At 44.2% G+C, this 20504-nt stretch overlaps 1 protein-coding gene across 1 annotated transcript in view; it reads left to right on the top strand.

Moving 5' to 3' along the window:
- The window catches only part of RELN (reelin), a 1711021-nt gene that overhangs the window by 1565438 nt on the left and 125079 nt on the right, over window positions 1-20504 (top strand). The window contains exons 51-53 of the mRNA XM_078679027.1: window positions 12622-12776; window positions 13569-13783; window positions 15434-15611. Of these exons, the coding sequence (XP_078535153.1) occupies window positions 12622-12776; window positions 13569-13783; window positions 15434-15611 (548 nt within the window). The remainder of the gene's footprint in view (window positions 1-12621; window positions 12777-13568; window positions 13784-15433; window positions 15612-20504) is intronic.

Here is a 20504-nt window from a genome sequence, read left to right as displayed (position 1 = left end):
GAACATGTTGCATGGTTCTCATCCATGTACATAAAGCCTATACTATATAGAGCAAGAGGTGATGGTGATGGAATTGATTTGGAGCAGTTGTTTTCGATGGAAAGTTGAAGAGGAAGTGTTCTTAGCAGGTCATGGCTATAAAGGACAACAACACTTACCTGAGTGAGACTCCAATCTCTATGGTTTAGTCTTAAGTATGGCTGTTCCTATGCATACTGTATAAGCAGCTTGTTCTGCAACAGTGTTCTCCCAGTGGCACTACATTTGCTAATGCACAGCATGTGAAAATTGTCAAGTTACCATTCTGGATGGTAATTATAGTTTTAGTGAAAGGATTTAGCTCTCTACTCTTTAGAGTTTTCTGCTGTTTTCTGGACTCTGCACGCCAGGACACTGTTGTCCAGTGGCCACTGTATGTACTCTGACTCCTAAAAACATGTTGACTTGGCATATACTTAATTGGTTTATATAGGTTACCTATAAGTCCCTAGTATATGATACAAAATTTATCCATGGCGTGTAACTTAAATTTCACTAGTTGACTGCAGCAAATATTGTGCCACCACTAGGATGACAATTCAAACATGACTGCAGACATGCCACCAGTAACCTGTCTGTGCGGGTTTAAACTGAAAATCTGGCCTCGAAAAAATCCCCCCTTTTGACAGTCATTAGCCTGCCTTTTACATTTTAATATGTCACCCATAAGTTAGCCGTAAATGTCCATGAGGCAGAGTGTATGATGTTTAAAAATCGGACATGTAAAAAAAGTTAGACATGTCCTTACATTGACAAAGCGCAAAAAGCTATTTTCACTGTAGCAGGGTTAGCTGTTCCACAGGGAAGCATTGGTATACTTAGTTAAAGTTAATAAAGTTATTTCCACCTAGGGAAAAGATAGAAGGTTAACTCTTACACTTAAAAAAATATTTAATACAAATCCAGTTCATTGGGAAAGTTGGATTTGTAGCAAATATTTTACCAAAAGTACTTTTAAACAGTTAGCCTGCTGAAACCCTCTAGTAGCCCATTTGCCGGATCTTCCAGCTTCACCCAGGAGCTCAATAGCTTTCTAATTAGGTGTGAATTCGTTCACAGAGTTAGGCAAATGCCTTGGGTGTGTGTAGAAGTTGACCCCCGTGACAGGTTGGCCTGGGGACTTTGCCCAGTCCATTGCATATCTTCAAAGGATGCCTACCCTTTCACCGGCAGATGTAACTCACACCTGGGTCTGCCTCCCTTTGTCTAACTAGCTAGACAAGGACCACTCCCAATGGGAGACTAGCCGCCCACAGAAACAGTTTTCAGTGACCACAGAAACAGTTTTCAGTGACCACAGAAAAGGGTTTGCTCATTTTCCTGACCAATCTTCCAGAGTGGGCACAGAAGCTCTGCACAAAGGAGGAACGGTTCTGCCATGTTGGAATTTGTAGTGAGGGGCACTCTGGTATTGTTTGCAGTAGGGTACACAGGAACTGCTGCAAAAATAGGTAAGGTTACCCCTGGGAAAATGTTCCCTATTGGTTAGGGAGGGTTCAGTAACCCCACCACCCACAAGCTACTGCCAGGCATAGATGTGGCACTCCTGGGCACCCTCTTCAGAACATCACTGGACCTGTGGAAGATAGAAGAAGGACTGCACCTGCTGTTGTGACCTGTGAGGAGAACCCAGAGGGCTGGGCCTGCTCCAAATTGTTCCCAGTACTCCAAGGGTCAGTTGGCTAATCTCCTGTTACACTGCAGGGACATACATGCTGCAAAAAGCTCACTTTCCCTAAAGAGCCCAGCTGACCGGTTTCAACTAGTCCTGCGATGGACTCTGCTGTTGGCTTCTGTTGGAGCCAAGTTCTGTTCATGAAGTCATGGAAACCTGGCTGTTGTCAGAGTGTACTCCTCCTGCCTAAACATAAGACCTAGGACTTAAAAAGTAAAAAACAACTTTATGCATGGAGAACTGATAGAAGACTGGGACAAACCTGCCACGTTAGTCTGACAAAGGTGTGTTGCTGCTGGGCCAAAGATTCAGATTGTTCCGGATCTGACCTTTTCAACAGGAGCAAATCTGTTTCAGTGCCACCTCGCGGAGAAGGTATCTGGCCTCATGGAGCCCTATTCAGCTACTGCTTGTAGTCTTGCCCTGCTGGAGGAATCTAAGCTCCAAAAAAGTGACTGAGTCTGAAAGTAGAAATCTTCACTAGGCGAAGGCACCAAACGTATCTGGGCAGTTATGAACCTTCCTTGTGTTTGAATTTCTCCCTCTCTCAGCTTCCCCCAAAAAGTCAACAGTTTCACTGGTTCTTCATCCAACCGCTATCCAGCCTCCTGGAACCCATCTTGGCCATAGCCTGATGCCTTGCCCTGCGGAGGTTTCTTGACTCTGATTTCATAGGCTAAGTCAGAAGGTAAAACTTCGGACCAGGACGAATTATGTCTCTTTATCCGACCCGTGCATTCATTGCGGTTGGCCTTAAACCTTACCTAGCGCAACTAGTTGTTGACGATTGGTGCTTTGCCCTTTTTGGTGATATTTTTTAATTTAAAACTTACAAAATTCATACCTCGGGGCATGGCCGAAGTGGCAAACATGGTGGACGCACTTTAGTGATGCTCCCCACCTCCTCGCTAATCATTCGCAATCTGCCCAAGTGACCCTCGTTGAGACCGCCCCTCCTGTTCTACACTTGACCAGAACCTCCGTGGATGTTCAGGATTGCGCCCAATCTTCACTGAAGATCCTGCCGCCGACGGAGCACCTGTATTGGAACGCTGTCTGCCACCGTGGCCTTGCTGCGTGGGTGTGAGAGATGGTAGGAGCAGCCACGGAAAACGTTGTTGGTGCTGGCCTCGGTGGTCTTGGGGCTGCAGCTCCTTTGGATAGAGGCTGGTCCCTCACCACAGGCAGGCATTCTGCTTCATGCTGACCGTGTCGAGACACTGGGGCTGCTGAGAACCCAGCAGGCCCCTGACAGAGAGGCCGGAAAGGACCCGGGAAGTGCACTGCAATGAGCTGGAGACCTGCTGCTCATGCTAGCCCTGGGGCCACTGGGGGCCCAAGAACTGCAGGGCCCGGTGAGGCACAAGCAGAGTCACCAGATATACATGGACAGGTCCTGTGGGTGCCATTGACTGTCTCCTGGGACAGGCCTGGGATGCCAGTATTCTGGGCACCTTGACGTGGGCTGCTACTAGAGAAGTTCCAGGCCCTGACAGCCTCTAACATGGCTGCTCATGCTTCTTTGGGGCATGTGGGCTGTGGCTCTTCTGTAGTGATTCATGTGCCCGAAGACCACTATGGACAAAGACAGGCTTACTCCATTTACGCCAGTCCAAACAAAGAATGATCAATTTCCCACAGCAGCCCTGTGTGGCCAGGTGCGGGGTGTCGGTCCCCCGGCACTGCAATGCACTCCAGCCAAACCAGATCTTGCTACCATCCTCCAGGTCATCCAAGACTCACAGGAAGCAGTGGAAACTAAAACGGAGAAGGTTAAAGTGGACATTTTGCTACTGTGCCAAGACCTGCGCAGTGTCGCCCATTTCGTTACTGAAACCAAACACTGAATATCGTCTATGGAAGATTATGTGACCACTCTTAAAACTCAAGTCTTCAAACTCCTCTGCACGGCAGCCGCTCTGGAAGACAGGGTCAAAGACACAGAGAATCGCAGGCCCAGTTATAACCTCTCGTTTGTAGGGTTTCCCGAGGGCATGGAGACCCCTGACCCAGAGCGCTTTCTTGATGACTGGTTGCACTTCTGGGTCCCTGAGAGATGCTTGTAGCCCTGGTGTGTGATTAAGCAGGCTCATCATTCCCTCATGTAGCGCCACATCCCCCCCCCCCGAGTGCTGCCACACCCACTGGTTGCCAAAGTCCTCAATATTTGTGACCAGAACAGCATTCTTCGTGAGGCCAGAAACCGACAAGACCTTCACCACCAAAAGTTGTGCTTCATGGTCTTTCCGGACTATACACAACCAGTCCGACAGCGCAGGTGCTGTTTTGATGAGTTAAAATAAAAGCTCCAAGCTCTACAGATCACCCATATAATCTCCTTTTTCTCGCAAAGCTGAAGCTAGTCTTCAATTCCCCAATCCTTTTCATTGAAACAACGGAGCAGGCTTGGGAGTGGGTGACTGAAAAGACAAAACGAGAGAGACAGTTGCTTTTGAGGCAGGAACAACCAGGAGCTCCCTCCATCCGCCTCCTTATTCCTAGAGGAGAAGTATTAGATCCCGCAGACTGGGCACCCAACCCTGTGGTCGCTTCGACTTCACTGACTCGGAGATGGGGCGGGGGTCACCCAGTCAAGGTGGTAAGGTAACTCCACCACCATGTACACCAGAACTGTTCAACACCCTGTAATGGAACCCCAGTACCTCTCCCTGCTAAGCTAGATTGTCAGCGTTCTAGGGGTTGCTTGCCCTTTTCCGGGGAGGTCCAAACATGCACTCACCACTGACACAGTCACGGGCTTCGAATCCTGCATGTGAAGAGGTCCCAATTTAGATGATAATTAGCCTTGTATTGTTTCCATTAGCATGTTTTGATTTAGGGCGACAGATGCTTAAGGGGTCGAAGTATAGGGGGGTTTGGAGGGAGAGAGTGTTATCAGAGGGTTTATTTGTTTGTGTTTGTAGTTAAACAGCCACACTCATCATGAATGCACCTGTTTGTTCTCAGGCCACACAGTCCTGCACTACCCAGTACATGTCAGGAGCATTGGTATATGGACCAAGCTCAGAGCCCTAATTTCACAAAGCTTGACCTGTGGTCTTTATGACACCACTTGTGATCATGTCCTGGAATGTGAATGGTATGCTGGACTGCACTAAATGACCTGCAGTCCTCCGTCTCACCAAAAGATTTCGGCCAGCGGTCCTCATGCTCCAGGAAAACCACTAACTTGGGGTATGACAGAGTTTACCACTCAGGGTTTTCCCGAGGTTCCTGTGGACTAGCTATGCCACTGCGCAAAGTCTTTCTGCTTGCGTTGACCAACACACACACTGACCACTGGGGAGTTATATTGGAGTAGAAGTCCTGCTGGAGGGCAAGCAATTTAACTTCCTATCAGTGTACGTCCGACAACCACTCCTCTCCATGACATTAGATACACTGACCTTTCTCTTGCGTTTGTTCCCACAAGACCAAAAACCACCACTGGGTTTGGGCTCTCCACAGTAAGGCCAAGCCACTGACCAGTATAGAACAAAACAAATGCCAATACTGTTTCCCTTAGTTCTATTCTTATTCCTCAATACATGTGGGTTGCACACCATGTAGATCCACAATTTGTTGGACAGATTTAATCACTTTTTTTATTTTTCGTTACTTCAGATTCATTATTTTGGTAAAATTTCACCAATTCTATATTTCATCAACATCAACTTATGGCTCAACAAATATGGTCATATTTGTTGAGCCATAAGTTTATTACAATACTGCTTTAAAAGGAGCTCCAAATTTGACAAAGTTAACAGATCAATCATCTATGGCGTCTTGTGAATATTGTAAAGTTGTAATTATGATGTAAATATTTCGTGGGGATTATGAATGTGTGAGACTGAATGTTGAATGCATGGAATCGTTGTGAGTTTGAAAAGAATATGAATGTGTAGAGAGAGATGCTTTTATGAAAATGTACATTAATTCTTTGTATTTTGATGTTGATGTTTTGAAATATAAAATTGGTGAAATTTAACCAAAAGAATGAATCTGAAGTAAAGAAAAATAAAAAAAGTGATTAACTCTGTCCAACAAATTGTGGATCTACATGGTGTGCAACCCACATGTATTGAGGAATAAGAATAGGACTAAGGGAAACAGTATTGGCATTTGTTTTGTTCTATATTTGTTCCCACAAGGCATCACAGTGGTGGGAGGTGACTTTAACCTTGAGGAGCTTTCCAGGGCCAGGCTGTCGCTCTCGGACGCTCACTGCCTGGGCAGACTCTATGTTGATCTGTGATGCGCGGAGGACAAGGCACCCGCAAGACTGTGCTTACACCCACACATCGGTAGCACACAACACTAGATCACATATTGACCTTCTTTGGTTGCCGGCGACAGATATCCTTCACTTAACCAGAGTTATAATCCTGCTGCAGGGCGTTTCTGACCACACAGCACTATTGGTGCAATTTGGGTCCCCATAAATAGGACTCCGTCCCATGAGGCATTTTAGTTTATGGTACATGACAGACAAAGACTGTTCGGCGTAAGTGAGGTCCGGGATACAAACCTACTTTAAAGAAAATCAAGGTACCTTCCAGTCAGCCTGTACACACAATCCATTGCCAAGGTAACTGGTTTATCCGCGGCCAAGAAAAGCAGAAGCTTGCACAAATTACAGACCAGGAGACACAAATCCTTTCTCTATAACTCCAGAGCCGATCTGACTGCTCCCCAGATCTTAAACAGTGACTGGCAGCTGCCAAAGCCTCACTCAGATGGCTCTCGCTGGACGAAGCATGCCAGTGCTGGAGGGCACCAACCCAGAGGGTTTATGAATATAGTGCCAAATCAGGGAAGCTACTCTAAAGCTACTCTACTGGCTGGCCATCAGAGAGATTGCTTGCAGAGTGATACCATGGGTCATGGAAGCAGGGGGACACCCAAGAGCCCCCACCTCTGAAATCATGCAGGTGTTTGCGGATTTACTGCAAGGCCCTATACAGCCATAGACCCCAGTCTCTCCAGGCACTGACACACTGCTGCTGGTTGATATCCTACTACCCTCAATCCCCCCACCCCCTTGGCCCAGGAATTAGACCAGACAATCACAGCCGAGGAGATTTCAAAGGCGTTATCAAACATGGCTGGGCAAAACGCCAGGCATGACAGGTTCCCAGTCGAATATTACTGGAGGTTCTGAGAGCTTCTAATTCCTCACCTTCTGACTATGTAAGCAGCAGTGGCGGAGGAAGGTGCCTTCTGCCCTGACCAAGACATGGCCACTATTGTGCTGATACTGTAGACGGGCCAACCCTCAGACAACTATGCTGCCTATCATCCATTTTCCTTTATAAACACAGAGAATAAAATATGTGTCAAGATGCTAGCTACGACTATGGTGTACCATGCTTTATTTGATCCATCCTGACCAATGCAATTTCATGCCAGCTTGAGGAACTTTGAGAAGGTCTTTGGCTCAGTTGACTGGCCCGTCCTGAACACAGTCCTGGAGACAGCTGGACTAGGGCCCCATTTAAGTAAGCTCACAAATATCCTGTACTCCCACCCATAAGCACATATTCAGATAAACAGGACACTCTCCGCCTCTTTGCCAATCCACCTAGACACCCAACAGGGCTGCCCTCTCTCCTTCTCCTGTTGGCCTTGCCATGGAGCCCCTGGCACGTATTATCCACTGTGACGCTGGGATACAAGGATGAGCATGGGACTCTGGGCCAGAAGACAGCATCACACTCTATGCTGATGATATACTTCTCTTCCTAGCTAATCCCAAGTCCTTTTGGCTTGAGATGCTTATAAATACTTTAACTTTACGTGGAGGTGTCCGGGCTCCGCGTCAAGAGGGCAAAGTCCCTGCTGCCACTACGAGCAACTACCTGCTCAATGAATAACACCATCTCTATACGTCACTTTTCTTTCGACTACCAGGACATTCATGTTTCTACGCTCCTGGATTTGACATAGACCCTTAACCTGCCCCTCCTCTCACTAATATGAAACAAGACTTGCAAAAATGAAAGTGCCTCCCACTTCATGTGATGGGACGAGTGGCCCTCTTCAAAATGATGGTGTTACCTCAATTGCTCCACATTTTCCAGAACTTCCTGTTACCACTCCCTAACAAATGGGTTCATAGCCGGAACTCTACTCTCCGTACCTTCCTGTTGGCAGGGAGACGTCCTCGGATTTCCCAGGCCAACTGTCACCCTATGTTGGAGGTTTAGGAGCGACTGATCTCCAATGCTATTACTTAGCCTTACAGGTGACAGTCATTAACGACTGGCTCAAAGGGGCTAGGATGATCCAGCATATCTGTCCAAATTGACAATAATGGGTATTGATAAGATTCTGGCTGTCCTTTCTGGGGCCAGACCCCTGCTTCCTCCCAGAGATGACTAAAGTGGGGTTTCTAGCCTGGAGGGTAGCATTAAACCTTACGTGCTGGGATCGGAAACTGACAGAGATTACCCCCCTCCCCGCCCCCTTTGGCAGTGAACATGGCTACACCACTGCAGCATGGGGTGATTTTCAAAATGGAATACGTTAGGAATTACTCATCTGGGCGACGTATGGACTGGCAGCCACATACTGACGTTTCAAGAACTCCAGGAATGATTCCAACTTTCCTGCACTTAGTTTCCCAGATATTTACAATTGCAGCATGCCCTCACTGCGAACATTCCCTCTGACATAATCATTCCCAGAATTTAGTCCCCTTGAGGCCAAACTAGTAACTGGGAAACTCGGAAAGGGAGCCATCTCACAGGTTTATCGATCCTTGGTTGTTAATGCACTCAACCACTTTCCTAAATTGAAACAGAAATTGGAGGGATGGCTGGGTGAAGTGGACGGCACAAACTGGATGGAGTACAGATTTCTCCCACGGAACCCATGATTCAACTTCACTATCCACACATCACTTACATGACCCCCATATGGTTACACCGGGCTGGCAAGATCCTCCAGCCTACTTGCTTTCGCTGTGCAACTCATGGTACTGTATTTTTCCATGTTTCTAGTTCTGTCCACTTCTGGATTGCTATTGGCAGAGGATAGAGCCTGAGCTCTTCTAGGTATTGGATTGGACACCAAAGCTTCTACCACGGGTCACCCTGCTGGCGCTGATCTAATACCTTGATGGAACCAAAATGGAGCATGTGTTCCTAGGTGTGGCATTGTTGGTCGACAAGCGAGACTGGCTGTCCGGGGTGGATTGATGAGCCCAACAAGAACTATGTAATACAACGTAAATATATGGTGACAGTGAATATAAAGAACCGTGTGCTCAGTATACCAAAGTTACTGGCTCTGGCACATATGTAGACTTTGCAGGGCTTAAACCTTAGATTCCTGTCTGTAAGAAGTCATCCTTAATGGAAGAGGAAACCTCACACACTTTTTAGGGTCATGTCATGCTTCATCATAGGAGTCCTCTCCCCACCCTGGTAGGACAATGCCACCAGGGCGGACTCAGTCTCCTCGAAGACTGACTAGATAGGAGGGAGTTCTTGCATTGATCTTACTGGACAACACCATATAACAGGGGATCCAGATGAATAATTAAAAATACCTTAGTGTCCGTGACTGCTTTCCATGGAGTATATTTATACAATAATACGGTCATTAAATGACTAAGGCCATCTAAGGTCGTGGTAATACAAGTGCTCTTTAAAAAACCTTTTTATAAAAACAAAGGAAAATCCTATGTGGTCTATAGTTGTATCCAGTAGGAAAGCAAAGGGCTAAAATTGACTCTATCTGTCCTTGGTATAACGCAAATTGTCGTGAGGCCAAACTAGAACTGCTTACTGCAGTGAAGGCGAAGGACAGGTTAGCAATTAAGCAGTGTAGGACTAGGTATAAGAGGATTATTAACTTAGAAAAGAAAAATTGGAAAGCTGAGAAGTGGGAAGATTTTAGGATTGCCCTGCATGAAAAAGATCCGAAAACATTCTGGGCAATAGTCAGCTCTGGGGGCGGTGGGGGGGGGGGGGCGACTCGCCCTAGAACCTAATATAGCCCCAGCAGTGTGGGAAGCACACTTTGGGGCATTGTATGCTGATCAGGGCAAAGAGGGTACTACCTCTCCTTCTCCGAACCCCTTCCCTGAGCATCAATTGGAAGGGGCTTGGGAGATTACTCTAGGTGAAGTAACCTAACAAAGCACCTGGTTTAGATAAGTTACCCGGGGAACTCTTTCGTATGGAACAGAAAATCTGGGGTCCCTATCTGTGTGCCCTGTTTAATGCCATCCTAAAGGGTATGGATCCCCCGGATACTTGGCGTGGGGCCGGGATAGTCCCCACACATAAAAAAGGTGTCCTCTCCTACCGTCTAATTATAGGCCTATTAGCCTAATAGACACTACCCAAAAACGTATGGGACAGGTTATTTTGAAAAGAATTCAGGGCTGGATAGAGGAGATGGAGATCCTGAGTCCATATCAGGCAGGCTTCAGGTCGAGTACATCAACCATCGACCAGATATTTAGACTTCAGGTCTGATACTGGAAGACGGTGAGTGTAGAGGGTGGCAGCCTCTACCTCATCTTCTTTGACCTGAGGTCTGCCTTCGATTTAGTTCCTAGAGAAAAACTGTGGAAAGTACTGTGTGATCTTGGGATCCCACCGTACCTTTTGGATGTGTTAGTGAGGCTGCACAGGGAGACCTGTGCCCAAGTTAGGTGCGGGAAACATGGGGAATTGTCAGCACGTTTTCCGGTGAAGCAGGGGGTTCGCCAGGGGTGCGTCCTGGCCCCGACTTTATTTTGCCTTTATATCAATGGGCTTATTGACCATTTACTTGGTGTTAAAGACAGCGATGCTCCAAGGTTAGTCTCAGGGAGGGTGCCGGAGTTGATGTTCACGGACGACACATTGTTGCTGTCCAAAACATCAACGGGCATACAATGCATTCTGGATGGCTTCGCTAACTTTTGTATCTTGAGAGGCTTGGAGATCAACTTAACTAAAACCAAATTCATGATTTTCAAACCCACCAGGACCACTTGTCCGAACCCATTGTTAGACGGCACTCCCCTGGAGACAGTGAAGACTTTCGAGTATCTGGTTATCACTCTAACAGAACAGCTGGAGTGGGATACCCAACTGGCCAAGGCAAGCCTAAAGTTAACCCAAACAGCGGGGGGGGGTAATAAAAATGCACAGACTGGCTACGTTTAAGCCAGCTGCCCCTAATATTGAAATCTATAAAGCGAAGGCTAGGGGGGCCACCCTCTAAGGGGCTGAATTGTGGGAACACTGGAGGCCCTCAAACCTTATGAAAGTAGAGCATTCTTTCATGAGGAATTTAGTGGGACTCCCCCCTAGCACACCCTTAGTTCCCCTCCACATGGATCTAGGGCTGCTACCCATTGACGAAGAGATTGGTCTAAGGCCCCTCATGTATTGGCGAAGGCTATGGGCAACACCAGAGCTCTCTTGTTATAGAGACGAACTCAGGGAGGTTTTGCCTATCCTGAGTAATAAAAAAATCCCTTGGCTTGGCCACATAAGGGCTCTAAGCACCAGGATAGGGAGTCAGGAACTCTGGGAAGCACCGGATACAGCATGCCCACTAACAACTAATGTAGACCTGGCGCGACATTAAAGGCATCATAACCTGACAATCCTCCAAGTAAGTCTACTTCTGGCCGCCTGACAATAGAGTTTCTACAAGTGAAGGCCGAATACAAAAAAGAAGAGTTCCTAGATTTGATCTATCCTCTCCAGGCTAGGAAACTTTACATTCACTTTAGATTGGGGACTCTTCCACTTATGTCGTTCACTAGCAAATGGGATAATGCAAAGAATGGAGAGTGCCCGGCGTGTAAATATAAGTCAGAGTCTAAAATTCATGTGTTTGTTCTCTACCCTGCATATCTTGTATCCCGTAAACAATGGATAATTCCAATCTGTAAAAACCTAGGATTTAGACACTGTTCTCAAGCCTTTAGGATTCTAAAGTATGATACCCACCCCCTCTATTGTTTTTGCTGTCTCATGCTTCCTGAATGGGATGTGGCACAAGCGTAGGAGCCTTCTAAAATAATTGTGTGCAGAGCCCTATGTTTGCCTGGCTGTTAAAGAAATTCATGAAGGCACATATAAAGTGGTTATTTGTAATACCTATTAACTTAGTTTTTAACACCGATAACTTTTAATGAATTTTGAAGTTGTTTTATTTGAATTCCAGGGATGGTTAAACCACATTTTTAAATTGTAAAGAATGTAGAATACACGATTGTATTGCATTATTTTATACTATTTACTAACTTGTTTGTTGTTTTTTTTTTATATATATTTTATGATTGTATTAATGTAGTTCTATGGCCCGAGGTGGCCGAAATAAAAGTTATCGAATCGCTATGGTGTATAGCTCTTGTTGACCTACTTCATTAGATTTTAGCATTGTGGACTTTTCATAAAATTATTAGTGTATAAATCCCTTACCCTAGATTATAGGGGATATCAACATCATGGTCACAGAGAAGGTGTGGTCCTTTTTAGTCACACACTAACAGAAAGAAAATCACAACAATAAACAAATGTAAGTCAATAAGGTGGTGGGGAGGATTATCCTACCTCTCACTCATATGTTCGTGACTTATGTCATGATTCCAGATAATATATTCGATTTTTCAGACATGAACTGCCCATTTACACTGCTCCTGGCTGCCCACAAACACACAGAAAGATATGGGGCAAATGGCAGGATTACTATGGATTTGACTGGGGGTTGATTAATGCAGGTTATATATATATACAAGTGAAGCTGTCTCTGAATTATTTGCCTCAGCCATGTAGTACTGGGGTGCCTGGTGGTTTTTTTATAGGCAACGTAGCTGGTCCTGATAGCGCTGGGGAGGAAAAGGTCGACTATTCCACAGGACTTTAAACCATTTCCTTCTATTACCTCTCTTCCAGTGAATGAACACTGGCTGTTCCATGACGACTGCAGCATTGAACGTTTCTGCGACTCTCCAGATGGGGTGATGCTGTGTGGAAGCCATGATGGAAGGGAAGTCTACGCCGTAACCCATGACCTCACACCCAATGATGGCTGGATCATGCAATTCAAGGTAGAGTTTTGAATAGGCGATATGCTTGCAAAATTAGCACATTAGGTTGTGATGTTCTTGTGCTTTCCCTGCGAGTTAAATTATTATCAGAGTGACACTGACCACTTCTAATGGGGGGCTGAGTAGTAAGTTTTTTTAAATGAGTAATTTTAAAAAAAAGATACCTTTCAGCTTTATTCAACATTGTTTTGAAGGTCTTCCTGCACTTCAAGCCATTCATTGCCTAGGATGCAATGCTAATTTTGTTATGCTGTTTATGTTGATGGATTCTCAGTTGTGGGAATCCCCTCCACACTATGCGTATTTTATCAACCACCTGCTTAACAGTTCAGAAAATGAAGTATACACTTGTGACATCCTCAGCAAACCCATGCACACAATAAGGGAGCCCTCAAAAACACAAATGAACTAATTTCATAATTTCAATGTTATTGATGTACGGAAAGGCTTCATAAACTGGCATCGATGAAGAACTATCTTGTTTGCCTTTCCTATGTAGCAGACGTGGGTTTCTGGACCACAATCTGTATGAAATATTATTACTATGATTATTAAGAGAGACTGTGTGTAAGTAACCTTAAAGGGCAACCTAATATTAAATAACTTATCTTGTTCCTACATGAGTACATGAGTAGGAAAGTGTTGAAGTTTGGTAAAATCATGGGTCTACTTTAATAGACATGGATGGTATGGATTTTCTTCACTTCCTATGAGTAAAATTGTTGTGTTTATGCTATCATGACCCACTTGTGGTGATACTGTAATGTCATAATATTAATGTTTGCACTTTAGATTGCTGCTGGCTGTAAAACATCAGAAAAGAATGTTCAGAACCAGGTCCACGTGCAGTATTCCACTGACTTTGGCGTGAGCTGGAGCTATCTGGTGCCTCAGTGTGTCCCCGCCGACCCCAAATGTTCTGGGACCATATCACAGCCATCAGTTTTCTTCCCAACAAAGGGATGGAAGCGAGTTATTTACCCTCTGCCCGAAAATCTTGTTGGCAAGTAAGTATGAGAAGCAGTGACGTAACAAAACTTGAGGGGGCCCCCTCCAAAGTTCATGGAGGGTGCCGCCCATGCTCTGGACCCAGTCGGGAGCTTTCAGGCCAGGACCCCGCCATCCATGCACAATGCCAGAAACGACCCCTGGAGCTTTCCCCGTACCGCAGGAGCTATTGTTACGCCACTGATGCGTAGCAGTTAAAGGAGGAAGAAAGCTTCTGGGCAAACCACTGTGCACTCAGAGTCAACTTGCATTTGTGCAGGGCACTACGAAATGACTAGTGAAAGCCTGTACAAAATGCTGGATGCAGGCCTGATGTGCGTGAACGGAAAGCACTTCAGAAGCACTCACTCTTAGCAAGACCCAAGTTACAATTCAGGTGCAAAATGCTTCTTGCCCCTGAATCGAGATTCCAAGGGGCATATTTATTAGAGCTTTGCGTCATGCTGGCTCCACGCAACGTGGAAACATACATGACACAAACCTTGAAGTCATTTTGAAACCACACAAAGCCACTTCCTGCACAAAACCAATCCTGCCTACACCACATGCACCCTTCCACCATGGTGCAAGGGTGCCCCCATCGGCACTAGGTTGCCAAAATGGCACCAGCGCAAGAGGAAAGGACAGGAATGTGCCATATTGGATAAATGCCGCTCATTCTGTCCACTCCCTGTGACTCAGGGCATCACAGCAAGGTGACTGCACCAATGTCATAAATATGCCCTCAAATGATGGTCATATTATTACCTTTACAGGTTTTCTCACCAATTTATCTGGTAGGTCGCAATCCTGTATGCACATACAGCTAGATTCATGAAAGGGCCTTTTTGCGAGTCTTTAATAGCGATTCATAAGGAATCGCTATTAAGGACTTGCAAAACGGGATTCATGTAGGAATCGCTAAATAAATTGCGATTCCTACACATTCCTTATTTGCGATTAGCCTAAAGGCCCATAGGAATGAATGGGGAGTTATTCCTTATTTGCGAAATCGCAAATAAGGATGCGATTTCAAGGGTGCAGGGGTGTCCAAAGGACACCCTGTAGCACCCCTGAAATGTGAATTTACACTGATGTTGTGCACACACATGTCCAAAGGACATGTGTGTGTGTAACATGCAACTTAGAAAAATGCATTTAAATGCATTTTTCTAAGTTTTAGCTATTTACCACGAGGTTTGACTTCGTGGTAAATAGCGGTCCTAAATTGCGATTTCGCAATTTCAAATTGGTTCATGAATTGCATTTAAGGAATCTCAAATAGAGATTCTTTAAATGCAATTCCTCGCAAATGTGTGAATTCTTTATTAGCGAATTTTGCATTTGGGATGATGAATCCCAAATGCAAAAATTACACTCGCAAAGGGCCAGATTCTCAGAATCTGGCCCTTTGCGAGCACAATTAAGCTTGATGAATCTAGCTGTAAGTGAATATTTTGTGCTTGCACACTAGGAAACCGAAAAAAGGCCCAATTTGTTTGTTATGCCCATTTCCGACGTTTGAAAAGGTTCAGTAAAAGCACGCCTGCTTATTACAGTACCCCGTTGTATCACTAACTGCAGGTGCAACTAGAAAGTAGTGTTCATCCATGCCCTTTGAATTAATTAAAGAAAGACTCATCTCTTATGTATCTCTGCTCTCTATGCAGCCCTGTGCGGTTCCGGTTCTACCAGAAGTACTCAGACGTGCAGTGGGCGATTGATAATTTCTATTTGGGTCCTGGCTGCACGGACAACTGCAGAGGCCACGGAGACTGCCTGAAAGGCAAGTGCATCTGTGAACCTGGGTACTCCGGCCCGAACTGCTACCTGACCCATTCTGTGAAGGTAAGGATATTTTCTCTCCAATTTGCTGTGTTTTTTTAAGTATCTTAACATGACTAAGTGATGGAATGATAAAAGAATGTAAAATATAGCCTGCAGGAGAAGGGAACGTTGAGGATTATCGCTCATAGATTTGCTTAATGTTTTCTATTGGGGCATTTGAAGCACATTGGCCTAGTAACACTGGTCAAAATCTAGTATCATTATTTGAAACCTTTATTTGAAAATGCTGCTTTTTAAGCAAATTAAGCTAATACTAAAACTGTTGGTGGCCTTTTTCCGTTGTAAGTGTCCGCCAGTAAATATCAGGAAAAAACATGACTGAATGATCTACCTGCGTCTGACATAGAATCGCGGCTGAGATCTCGTATATAATCTTTTAATGATATTGGTAACTTGCTGATGGGGAGGCAGGCTGCACACAGGTGCAGCCCGTGCAGGTAAGACAGGTGGAGCCGGGTTGGGGTGGGGGTATTCGACAGACGACCAAGAGGAAAAATTAAATAAATAATTAATGTTCGCTCGTCGTCTGTCGAAATCCCCCCCAACCCGGCCCACTGCTCTTACCAGCACAGGCCGCTGCTGGCTGCACACCCATAATATCCCACTGGCTACGCCCATCGATGAATGCAAGTCACAGTTATTTGACCAGCAGAACAATCACTTGTTCAGTAATGCTTTGGCATATCATCAGTGCATCTAATGCATGTTTTCTGTTCAGAAAATATTTGAGTATATAAGAGATAATTGGTCAGATCTAATTATAGTTGAAAGTGTGCCCAGAAACAAATCTTGTTCAACGACGATACACCAACTATAATATTGTTGAAACCAATCTGTACTGTAAAAATAAATGATCCAAATAGGTGGAGAATCAAATGTCAGGAAATTCATTTTGAATCATTAAGTAAAGAACAATCATTTCATTTGACACAATTCATATACAATCAATACATGCATTTACAACAAATGTTAATTACTCCTGTTAGTAATAAGTTGCTAGACTCATTGATCCGTCACAACACCAAAGTAAATACACAAATTCAAGTGAAATTCGTTTTCAATTAATTGGATAGTTCATCCCAGCTGATTAGCTCACTGTAATTACTGCAACAGTGCAGCCAACACATTTTTTTGTGGCTATTCTACTTGCAACTTTTAGGAACTGTAAAAAGATCGATAGTGAAAACATATATCATCAAATATTTGTAAAAAAAACACGCATGCCAGATGTTTATTTACATTCACAAGGTGTTAAACACTAAATGGTGCATAATTCATCCCTTAGTCACAAAACAGTATATGTAAAAAAAAAAACATTTTGAAAGCTACATTCTACAAGAGATTCATTACCCATTTGTTCACTTGAAATGCTTTTTATAAGATTTCAAACTATCTCTTGTGCCTTAATCTTTTCCATCAAATTAGATCGATAAGTACTCCCCAACGTATGTTAAGTTAACATTGCTGTAAATTGATCCGATTCGCTCAATTTCCTTAAAATTGTAATCCTTTTATGTATAACCAAATAAAGATACCGATTATCATTTCAAACTCGCCTGCTTACCTATTTAATATGCAACATGCAGGACTGCCCTACACAGTGATAATATCCACTTCACTCAAACCTGTAGGAAACCACGTCTGTCTTCCTTAATTGTCCCAGCAATCAACCCCTCCCCCTGAAATGTAATGCAATGAACTATATGAGTACCATCCAACACAAGCAAAATGAAACAAAAGAGAAATGAAAAAGAAGTACCTTATAAATAACTTCCCATAAGTCTTAAAGTATAGTCCTTATTATAGTAGAATAAAAAAGCCACTCACCTTATTTTCCCTAAACCAATGATGCAACAGTCGCTTCTCTTAATGAAAATGATACTCATATTTCACTTTTGCCTTAATCAATTTCTCCATAAAGTAAAGCAAAATATGCCGTCCTTTGCTGTGAGAAATTGGGTTGTTGGTTACTGGGGTGTGAGTCCTGGTCAAGCAGTAACCACAATCTCTGTCAGGATAAGGCATAAGTCAACGTGAAATTAACCTGTGCTCAACCCTCTGGGAGCTTGGCACAAAGCAGTCAGGCTTAACTTAGAGGCAATGTGTAAAGTATGTGTGCAATACTTCAAATAGTAATAAAGTGAAAAAAACTGAACAAAAAAGATTCCATATCAGAATAGAAAAACAGAACTTTCTTTAATAAATAAAACAAGACCAAAACGACAAAAATCCAATTAGGAGAACTGGAGATATTCAATTTGAAAGATTTTAGTGAAAACAGTGGCACAAAGCGCCAACAGTGGATATCTGATCGCGCCATACAGGGACAAAGTCACAAGTTCAGGCAACCCGTGATGGAACGTAGGCTGGCTACAGGGACTCAGTCAGGCCCACTAAATAAAGTACCTTAAGACCTCGTTTGTGGAGCGTTGCAAGGATCTGCATCAAAGAGGCGTCTCACAGCTGAAGCGATGTGTCCGTTCCAAGATGTGGCAATGCTGCCATGCCAGGGCCTGCGTCCTTGTTGAGGATCTTGTCAACAAAGATTGCGATGCGAAGTCCAGCGTCGAGGATACAGCACACATACAGGGCGATGCATCAGATCTGATGAGCTGCAAGACTGCAACGCTGAGTCCAGAGTCATCCTCGAGGCTGCTGTTGACGAGGGATGTAGGAGGCTGAGCAGAGGGTGTACTGCGCAGTGGGAGTTCTGAATGTGTTGCGAGCTGTGGTGGTGATGTGAGTCTTTGCAGTGGGTCCAATCCACACAGCAGCGAAAATATGTGTATTCTTATTGCGGTTGCACTGTGCAGCAGAGATGATGCATCGGTTCTGCTGGATCCACAGAAGCTGGCAGAGCACCTTGCGCCCACTTCCCAGGACTGGGGTGGCATGGCACCACTTAGCAGGGTAGATTCGCAGATGAAGAATCCAGGTGCGGTTCCTAAGTTGCTGGAAGCCTGGTATGTCACTGAGGCTTCAGATCAGGAAGCCAGCCAACTAGCCCTTCATGGTTCAAGAGATTCAGTTCCAGTCCTTCTCCGCCAAGCAGGATGGTAGAAGGCAGCAGGTGAGCACAGCAGGGCAGTGGTTTCCTTCTAAGCAGTAGTCCAGCAGAGTGGGAGTCCTTTCAGCAGCACAGCAGTCTTCCTGGCTAAATATCCAGAAGACAAAAGGTTAGAGGAAGACCAGAAGCAAAATATGCTGTCCTTCACTAATCCATAGTTCTGAAAATTCATAACACCATGAGTAAAAAATAATATCAATATATGTCTATTATATAATATTTCTATTTAGTTCATATTCCATTATATTTGACATTAAAATTATACATCTACATTGTGCTCCACATGTTGTCTCAATAACTCAACACCAAATCTAGTGACTCAATATAAGTTTCCTTCAATCAATTCACAACTCAAATCAAAACATTATTCATTCAATACTGTTTTACCGCTGTGTAAATGCCATGTTTTCAAACACAAAAGTCCAATTTATCAGCATTCTATATTAATAAAACCAACAATCTTTAATCAGAAGCAACCGATAATGCAGCCCAAATACATAACAAACAACCTAAAAAAACTAACTTCCTTCAAAACTTCTCCCTTTTCTGCTTAATTCTCTAATTTTCCACTGAACACATATCAGTAGCATATTGTCAAACCCGCAGTTAAGTACTCCCCGCCTGTTTCAAAAACCCAATCAGCACAATGCCACCCAATTTGTCTCAATTCAAAAAAACATTGTGGGTGTTGATTCCAATTATCCAATGTCTGTCAACACAAAATGATGACTATTGGTAAAAACAAAATCCATATTGCTGTTCAAGTAAGGAGCTATTACGGTCTACGAGTATCCTAGAAACCATCCTTCATCACATAGTCTAGGTTACTACAAACCTAATGAGAACAAGATCATTAAAATAAGTTATTTAAATCAACATGTAAATATCACTTGATAGAAATATATATGATGAGGTAAATGAAACCCAAGAACCACAACGGATAGAACTCCCTAATCCTGATATTCATACAGTGTCCACTCTAATCACTCTCCTACTTTCAAGTCCATGGCAGTTCATGCCAATTGGCATAAGGATAAATACAATACAAGAACCACTAGGGATCAAACACCCTGCTCCTGATACTCATCGAGTTTGGTAAAAGTTCCTTACTTGTATTCACTGTTCCCTTTAACCTGCGCGACTGTGTGCCCGCGCACCTGTTGAAGAAGAGCGCGCAGTGACCTCTTTGAAGCGCTCACACCACCAGAGGCAAGTATTCATGTTAATCGCAGCGCCCTGTAGAAGCATGATGGGCGCTGTGATTAACATGAATACTTGAAGGAAAGCAGACAATCTGTCCCCCTCCGTTCTCAATCAAGAAAAGTCATGCAGCAAGCCTAAAAGCACAACGTGTGCTTTCACAATCATTAACATACATTAGTGATTGTGAAAGCACACGTTTTGCTGTTAAGCTGGCAGCCTGCCTTTTCTTAACAGAGCGCAGCAGTCTGTGTGCCTTTTTGAACGTTTTCATGTTAAATGCAGCCCCTTGCGTAAGCATGTAGGGAGCTGCAATTATCATGAAAACTTTCAAAAAGGCACGCAATTTGCCACGCTCTACTAACAAAAGGCAGGCAGCAAGCCTAACAGCACAAGTGTGCTTTCACAATCACTAATATGTATTAGTGATTGTGAAAGCACACTTGGTGAAGTTGTGCTTGCTGCCTGCCTTTTCTTCACAGAGCGCAGCAGTTTGTGTGCCTTTTTGAAAGTTTTTATGTTAAATGCAGCCCGAGCATAAGCAAGTAGGGAGCTGCAATTTAACATGAACACTCTCAAAAAGGCACACTATCTACTGCACACTATTAACAAAAGGCTCGAAGCAC

This window comes from Lissotriton helveticus, chromosome 1_1 (assembly GCF_964261635.1).
Source record: "Lissotriton helveticus chromosome 1_1, aLisHel1.1, whole genome shotgun sequence".
Lineage (NCBI taxonomy): Eukaryota > Metazoa > Chordata > Amphibia > Caudata > Salamandridae > Lissotriton > Lissotriton helveticus.
The sequence above is the reverse complement of the archived record's forward strand: the minus strand, read 5'-3'. Positions and strand labels throughout refer to the sequence as shown.